Source organism: Indicator indicator, chromosome 9 (assembly GCF_027791375.1).
Source record: "Indicator indicator isolate 239-I01 chromosome 9, UM_Iind_1.1, whole genome shotgun sequence".
Lineage (NCBI taxonomy): Eukaryota > Metazoa > Chordata > Aves > Piciformes > Indicatoridae > Indicator > Indicator indicator.
Genome location: NC_072018.1, coordinates 28331936 through 28339683, shown reverse-complemented (window position 1 = coordinate 28339683; position 7748 = coordinate 28331936). Strand labels below are relative to the sequence as shown.

The 7748-nt window shown below is 57.2% G+C and overlaps 1 protein-coding gene across 1 annotated transcript; it reads left to right on the top strand.

Moving 5' to 3' along the window:
* The first annotated feature begins 1946 nt into the window (after positions 1-1946).
* LOC128969002 (E3 ubiquitin-protein ligase RNF19B-like) lies at positions 1947-6647 on the top strand. The gene is made up of 8 exons (XM_054383672.1): positions 1947-2398; positions 3058-3266; positions 4032-4182; positions 4518-4680; positions 5044-5158; positions 5312-5449; positions 5775-5967; positions 6091-6647. Exons 1-8 carry the CDS (start codon positions 1956-1958, stop codon positions 6248-6250), a joined length of 1572 nt encoding a protein of 523 aa, XP_054239647.1. The 5' UTR covers positions 1947-1955; the 3' UTR covers positions 6251-6647.
* The last annotated feature ends 1101 nt before the right edge of the window (positions 6648-7748 follow it).

The following is a 7748-nucleotide window of genomic DNA, read 5'->3' as shown; positions in this document are numbered from 1 at the left end:
TTTCAGGTCCCTGAGGGACTCGGATGTGCCGGGCTTTGTGGTAGTGCCAGGGCAGCCATGGCTGTGCTGTGTAATCAGCAATGATACCCCGCTGACAGGTACCTGGGGGCCAGAGGACGGGGCTGGTGCTTCTTTGCTTGTGTCCCACAGCCCCGAACATTCAGTTGAGGCATTGTGGTTCCAGAGTGTCTCCGTGTGACCTGTCCCTGCTGGCTGGACAGCTGGTGGCCACGGTGTCATTGTGGCTGCTCCAGCCCTGATTGCTGCTGTTCTGCTGGGCAGAGTCCCAATAATGGCGTCAGTCCTGCTGCCCTCCCTGTGTTTGAGTGCTTTCCCTCCCACTCTCCTCCTGCAGTACCTCCCAGGCTAACAAGCATTTCATTCCATACGCAGCCCAGTTTCCATGAGCTCCTCAGTTACCACCTCACTGGGAAGTGCTGTATCACCTGAAGTGATGTGGTGCAGCACCTTGCTCATTCCCAGCAGAGCAGATCACAGAATCCCTGAATCCCATCATGGTGGGGATTGGAAGGGACCTATGGAGCTCATTTAGTCCACTGCCCCTGCTAACAGGGTCACCCAGAGCAGATTGTCCCAGATTGTGTCCAGGCAGGTTTGGAATCTCTCCAGAGAAGGAGACTCCACAGCCTCTCTGAGCAGCATTTTCCAGGGTTCTATCACCCTGAAACTGGGCTCCTTGCTCTTACCTGAGCCTACACTAATCTCTGCTTCCTCCTGTGCTAGCTCTGCTGTTACAATTCCGCTCCAACAGGAAGAAACAGCAGAGGCTGTTAGAAGTGAAGGGACGCAGTGGTGCTGAGGGAATATGAGGTGTAGGGTGTGGCTTTTGGGTTCTGCATAAGAGCAAGAGAGCAGTGGAGAGACTGGCAGTGCCATCACAAGTGGTTATGGTGTGGCCATGGGTTCATGAATTCTGTGTATGGAGAGATTTGCCTCCTCTCTCCTGTATTCACCTGACCTTTGTCACTGAATTAACTGGCTTCTGGGTCCTTTGTCTTGGTTGTCTCTTCTACAAACTTGGCAACAACTTGAGATATAGACAAGCACTTATCAGGTATGATTGCTCCCTGAGAGGCTGGGTCCTGCTGCCTGGCAGAGCGTGTGGAGGACCTCTCTTCCCTTTACCCTGGACAGTTCAGGGTCCTTGTGGAGGAAGCTTCTGGGACTTTAAGAAAGATGGGGACAGACTTTTTAGCAGGGCTTGTTGTGACAGGACAAAGGGTGATGGTTTTAAACTAAACCAAGGGAGATTCAGACAAGATAGAAGGAAGAAATTGTTTATGTTGAGGGTGGAGAGACTGACAGGTTGTCCAGAGATGTGGTCGATACCCTATCCCTGGAGGCATTCAGGTCAAGTTGGACAGAGCTCTGACCAACCTGCTGTATTTGAAGATGTCCTTGCTGACTACAGGGGTGTTGGACTAGGTGACCTTTCAAGGTCCCTTTCCACCAAAACATTGGATGATTCTACATTCTGGGTGAAGGAGGCTGCAGATGCAGGAGCAGAGGGAGGCAAATGCTGAAGGGCTTGTCCAGGGTTCTGCTGTCAGGGCTAGCCCCGCTGCCCTGGACCCATAAGGGCTGGACTTAACTGGGACTGGACTGGTCTGTGGATTGTGGGTTGTGGCTTGTCCTGGTGCTGCTGAGGTGTTTTCAGTGGTGTGGCTGGTGGACGGCCCTGGGGCTCAATGGCAGGGGCTGCAGTGGGGTCTCCTGGGTGCTGAGGGCCCACTCCCACACCCTGGCTTGCTCTCATGTGGGGTTCCTTCACAGGCCGAGCGGCACTGAATGCAGATGGAGATGATTCCCCTGTCGCCTGTGGGGAGAAGTTGGCTCCAAGGCTCAGGTAGGGGCCTGGCCATGGGGGCCAGGCTGGGCTTGGCACCTCCCTGTTGCCCTCCATAGTGCAGCGGCTGCTGCCCTGACAGGCCACTATGGAGCGGCCGACCTGGGTGCCGAGGCCTCTCCGCCTGCTGGGCTTCTTTGGGCGGAAGCCACAGGCTGTCGGAGGGGAGGCATCCCCAGAACTGGAACCAGAGGAACCTGAGGAGATGTGCATCGTGCTGGCACTGGGTGAGGCTGGGGAACTGGTGGAGTGTCCGATCTGCCTGCTGCCCCAGCCCCCCGAGGCCTTTCCCACCCTGGCCTCCTGCCACCACCGCTCGTGCAGGGCCTGCCTGGAGCAGTACCTGCACATCGCCGTCAGTGAGAGCCGTGTGCCGGTGGCCTGCCCGCACTGCCCTGCCATGCTCCAGCCTGCTGATGTCCACTGCCTCTTGGCCGAGCCCAGTCTCCGGGACAAGTATGAGGAGTTCCTCCTGCGACGGCTCCTGGTGGCTGACCCAGGCACACGCTGGTGCCCTGCGCCTGACTGCAGGTGACTGGTGCTTGCCCTTCGTATGGAGCTGGGGTGGTGGCGGGTGATGGAACCCACAGGACAGCCACAGAGTCCTTTAAGTGGCAAAAGACCTTTAAAATCGTCAAGACCGACCATTAACCCAGCATTGCCAGGTCATCCCTAAACCATGACCCTCAGCACCACTACATGGCTTTTAAATCTGTATGGGAATGGGAGATCCACCAGTGCCCTGAGTAGCCTGTTCCAGGGCTTGACAACCCTTTTGGGGAAGAAGTTGTTCCTCATATCTAAGCTAAACCTCACCTGGCACAATCTGAGAGTGTTTCCTCTTGTCCTATCACTTGTTCCTTGGAAGAAGAGACCAGTGCCCACCTGTCTACAGCCTCCTTTCAGGGAGTTGTACAAAGCGAAAAGTTCTCCCCTGAGCCTTCTTTTTTCCAAACTGAACAACCTTAGTCCAACCCTGGTCCATGTTGGGCCAGTCTGGGAGGACCCAAGGGATCTGGGTGAGTGGTAGACAGGGAAGGCTGTTCTAGTCTAAGCTATGGAGAGTGTCTCCTGAGTCCCTGCTCTGCAGCTGTGGCTCAGGGCAGGGCTGGGACCCGGCTGTGCCAGGTTGGGGAACAGCTGTGGGCACTGCTGGACCTCCCCCAGTGCTGATCCCCTTCTCCCCACAGCTACGCCGTCATCGCCTATGGCTGTGCCGAGTGTCCTCGCCTCACTTGTGGCCGTGAGGGCTGTGGCACCGAGTTCTGCTACCACTGCCAGCAGCCCTGGCACCCTGATGGACCTTGTGCCCCAGTGCTACCAGCCCCAAGCCTGGCCAGCCCTTCAGCGCAGCTCACCCGCCCGGGGGACTCAGCCCATACTGAGACCATGGCGCAAGGTCAGGAGCAGAGCAGGGATTTCACCGTATCGCAGCATGGTGGGGATTGGAAGGGACCTCTGGAGATCATTTAATCCAACCCTCCTGCTATAGCAGGTTCACCCACAGCAAGTTGCCCAGGATGGTACCCAGGCAGGTTTGGAATCTCTCCAGAGAAGGAGACTCCACAACCTTTCTGGGCAGCTTGGTCCAGGACTCTGGCACCTCCACAGGAAATAAGTTTTTCCTCATGTTCAGATGGAACCTTCTGGGTTCCAGTTTGTGCCTGTTGCCCCATGGCCCAGTCCTCTTGCCCCCCACCCTTTAGGTGTTGATCAGCATTGAAAAGGTCCCCTCTCAGCTTGCTCTTCTCCAGGCTAAAGAGCCCAGGGGCTCTCAGCCTCTCCTCAGAGAGATCCTTCAGTCTCTTCAGCATCTGTAACCTCTGCTGGGTTCTCTCCCAGTAGTTCCCTGTCTCTCTTGAACTGGGAAGGCCACAATGGAACCCAGTACTGCAGGCCTGGCGTCACTGGGGTGGAGAAGAGCAGGATGAGAACCTCCCTCAATCTTCTGGTCACACTTTTCTAATGAACCCTTGAGTTCAGCTCTTAACCATTACTGTAGCCCCTGCTCAGTTGTGCTGGGATTGTGCAGGGGACCTTGCTGGGCTGACCCTGACATCCATGAGATGGGCTGTAATGCTGGGCTAGGGTTTAGGGGTGGACTTGCACTGTCCTCTCCTGCTGCTCTCAACCCCATCCCATCTCATCTCCTTTCCCCCACCAGCTGAGGCTGAAGCCATCAAGGTCTGTCCCCGCTGCAGTGCCTTCATCATGAAGATCAACGATGGAAGCTGCAACCGCATGAGCTGCACAGTGTGTGGCTGCCTCTTCTGCTGGCTCTGTCTGCAGGAGATCTCTGATGTCCACTTCCTGAGGTCAGCACAGGGCTGGGACACCATGGGGTGAGGCCTCAGGGCTGAGCTGGAGGCTTTGCCAGGAGCTGTGGGTCTGGGATGGGGGGCAGTGAAACTATGCTGGGAGCCTGGTATGGGTTTGGCTAGGCTACGGGAGAGCAGCGTGGTTGGTGCTGCTGGATCTGGCAGGGGTGAGGGCCCAGGGCGGGCTCTGGGCACCCCACAGATGGGGTCTTGGGGAACTGCTGGAGCTCAGGATTGGGATGGGAGAATCACCTTAGCGTGAGGGTGGCTGTGCTGGGATCTGCCTGCCCGTGCACAGGAAACATCAGCTCAGTCCCACTCTGTCCTCGCAGCCCCTCTGGCTGCACCTTCTGGGGGAAGAGGCCGTGGTCACGAAGCCGGAGGATCCTGTGGCAGCTGGGCATGGTGCTGGGGGCACCCATGGTGATCTCCCTTGTTGCAGGCATCGCTATCCCTGTCATTACCTTTGGGATCCCCATTTACCTGGGTAGGAAGGTACTTCAGTGGGCCCTGGGGTCCCCGCCGTCCTGCTTGCCACTGAGCCCTCAGGCCTGAACATACACATGGTGCTTGTCGCTGCCCACAGCATGTTCCTGTGCCATCCCTGACCCCTCACAGCTCCTCTGTGAAGGAACCCTCACTGCTGCTCATCCCAATGCCCTCCACTGGCAAGGGGTCTGGGTGTGTTTTCCAGGGACACGTAAACAGTGGTACCATGTCCCTGAAGAGATGGGAGGGGGTGTCCGGGCAGCCATGGATGCAGCTACAGCTCTGCCAGGGCTGCCAAGAAGGTCCATCCCTGGGGTTTACACACTGAGAGCTCTGCAGAGGACTTTACTTGTCCTGCTTCTCCTCGAGGTGCTGGGCCAGAGCCGGAGGAGCAGCCTGTCAGGGTGCCAGCAGTGCCTCTCTGTCACCAGCAGCGTTCTCCTCTCCCTCTTTGTGTCCCCCATCATAACAGCTGTCACTGTGGGTAAGTGCACCTGGCTGGGTCCTGGGGGCCACCATGGCAGTGTTTCAGGGTGAGTATGTCTGAGCCCCAGGGCACCTGGGCGTCACCTGGGGGAGAGATGGGCCAGCCAGGGCCACCAGCTGTGCTGTGCAGTAGTTGTCTCTCTGCCCACAGGAGTTGGCGTGCCCCTGATGCTCACCTATGTCTATGGGGTGGTGGTGCTGTCATTGTGCCGGAGCCGCTGGGGCTGTGGGGGCAGCCGCAGCCCTCCCAAGGATCTTGGGGTGGTGGAGCTGGAAAACCTCACCAAGTGTGAGTCCTGTACTGCTGTGCCCTTCATTGGGCTGTGCAGATGCTGGTCCTGCCTCATCTTGTGGTTGTGACATCTTTGGAGCTGGGGGCTCCCTCTGCTGCTGTGTTGGTGCTGGTTCTTCGCAGGGTGGCACCATATATGCTTCTGTCCCTGCAGGCAGACTGCAAGCAGCAGTCCTGGGGGAGGTGTGTGCTGCCCAAAGCAGTCTGGCATCTGCCTGCTTGCATCCCCTGTGCTCTGTCCTCACTCTGGGGGGGTGGTTCTGCTCCAATAAGGAACAGTTATTCTAAGGAGGGCACTAAGTATCATCTCTCCTTCTGCCAGTGAATGAGCTGTGGTCGGTGCTGCCTAGCCCCAGGCCCACCGAGGATGGAGCCCCGGATGCCACCATCTCCCTCCCCAGCAGCAGCCACAGCCCTCGGCATGGGTCAGGCTGGAAGGAGCAGGACAGCCAATCGGCCAGCACAGTGGCCCTGGCAGGGAGCATGCTGAGCGAGGGCCAGGACATGTCCCTCAGGTAAGCCCTCAGTGCTGGCAGTGGGAATGGGCACCTCTCCTTTCCAACAGCCTTCCCCATACCTGCAGGGAGGTCAGGTGCCCACTTTGGGCTGCTGTGCTTAGGCCCCACTTTTGTCTGCAGGGAAGGTGTTAATATTGAGGTGGAGGTGTCAATTGAGGCAGTGCCACATCCTGCCCGGGAGCAGAGCCTCTGCAGTGTGCTGTCGGGGCAGAGTCTCTCTGGGGACTCCTTGGGAGGCACCAGTGACAGAGGCAGCACTGTCAGTGTCCCTGCAGAGTGAAGGGACTGAAGCACTGGGTGAGGAAACCCTTGATCCAACAAAGCCGTGGCCACTGGTACAGTTTGTGTCCTCTTGGGCAGAGCTGTCACCTGCTGTGAAGCACCAACATCCTCCTGGAGTCACAGAATGATTTAGGCAGGAAGACACATAAAGATCATCTAGTTCCAACCCCCTGCCATGGGCAGGGACACTTTCCACAAGGTTGCTCAGAGCCCTATCCACCTTGGCCATGAACTGGGTCCTGGCTGCCCCCAGGCTAGGTGGGCACCAACTGTCCCCAGGGTTGTCCCTGCGCTCTGCCCCATCCAGCTTTTCCCTGAGGCCTGGCTTGAGCATTGGTACTGCTGGGAAATAAAGCTGCTCTCTGAGAGTCTGTCTGTCTCCTGTGGAATGGCCACCTCCCCACAGTGGGCTGATCATTGGGCCTTCCCCTGATGGGTATCACAGGAGCCCAAGTTGGAGGGGTAGAACCATAGAATCATGGAATTGTTCTGCGTGGAAGAGGCCTGTAAGCTATTCAAGTCCAAATGTTAACCCAGCACTGCCAGGTCAGCCCTAAACCATGCCCCTCAACACTACATCTAGATGGCTTTTAAGCCCCTTCAGTGATGGGGAATTCATGACTGCCCTGGGCAGCCTGTTTCAGGCCTTGATAACCCCCTCACAGAGAATAAATTAATCTAATATCCAACCTAAGCCTCCCCTTGTGCAGCTTCAGGCTGTTTCCTCTTGTCCTATCTCTCGTTCCTTGGAGGAGCTGCTAGACAGAAGGACCTAAGCTCAGGGGCCACCAGAAAAGGAGAAGCACCCATCGAGGTTGGCAGGGCATGGGCTGACAATGGACTGGGACCAGGAGCTTAGATTTCAATTTCTAAGAGGGAAGACTTGTGGTGCAAGGCACTGCCAAAGGCACTGCTTCTGACATGAGAACCCTGGGGCAGCTGGAGGAAGCTCTGCCATATGACCTGGCCTGCAAACCTCTGTGCCTCCTTGTGTGCTTCACCATGCTGGGTGGAAGGTGAAGGGGCACAGGAACAGGAGTAGCAGCTGACTGCCCCAGCAGTGGTTTAGAGCCCAAGGAGCAGCTGCAGCACTGACAGGGGTTGTACAAGCTTTACACCACCCAGCACACCAGGTAGCAGCTGTCTCTTACCACCCCTTGAAGGGAGCCTGGAGCAAAGGTGGTGCAGTGTGCAGTAGGAAAGCCACTTCAGGGGGGTGGCTGATAGCTCTGTCCCTTCAGCAGACACAAACAGTCTCCAGCGACTCATCTCCACCTCAGCTGAGCCACTTCAGGGTTATGGAGGCAGCAGGGCCAAGCACTTCACAGCAGGGGCTGTTGCACTGCACCCACATAGCAGGAGCCAGCTGCTACTTGTGAGCTGCAGAGGCACCACAGACAGATCTCCACCCAGCTCCACCTTCCTCACCCCCCACCTCCAGGAAAGAACCATGGACCAGTAGAACAGCTATGTTTTCTGGGCTTTTAGTTCAAAAA

What these genes read in the sequence shown, in the direction of transcription:
- LOC128969002 (XM_054383672.1), top strand. Translation starts at nt 1,956, where the DNA reads ATGGAGCGGCCGACCTGGGTGCCGAGGCCTCTCCGCCTGCTGGGCTTC. An exon ending in CCATTTACCTGGGTAGGAAG is followed by an intron (nt 4,681 to 5,043) that starts GTACTTCAGTGG and finishes CTTCTCCTCGAG; the next exon opens with GTGCTGGGCCAGAGCCGGAG. An exon ending in CATAACAGCTGTCACTGTGG is followed by an intron (nt 5,159 to 5,311) that starts GTAAGTGCACCT and finishes CTCTGCCCACAG; the next exon opens with GAGTTGGCGTGCCCCTGATG.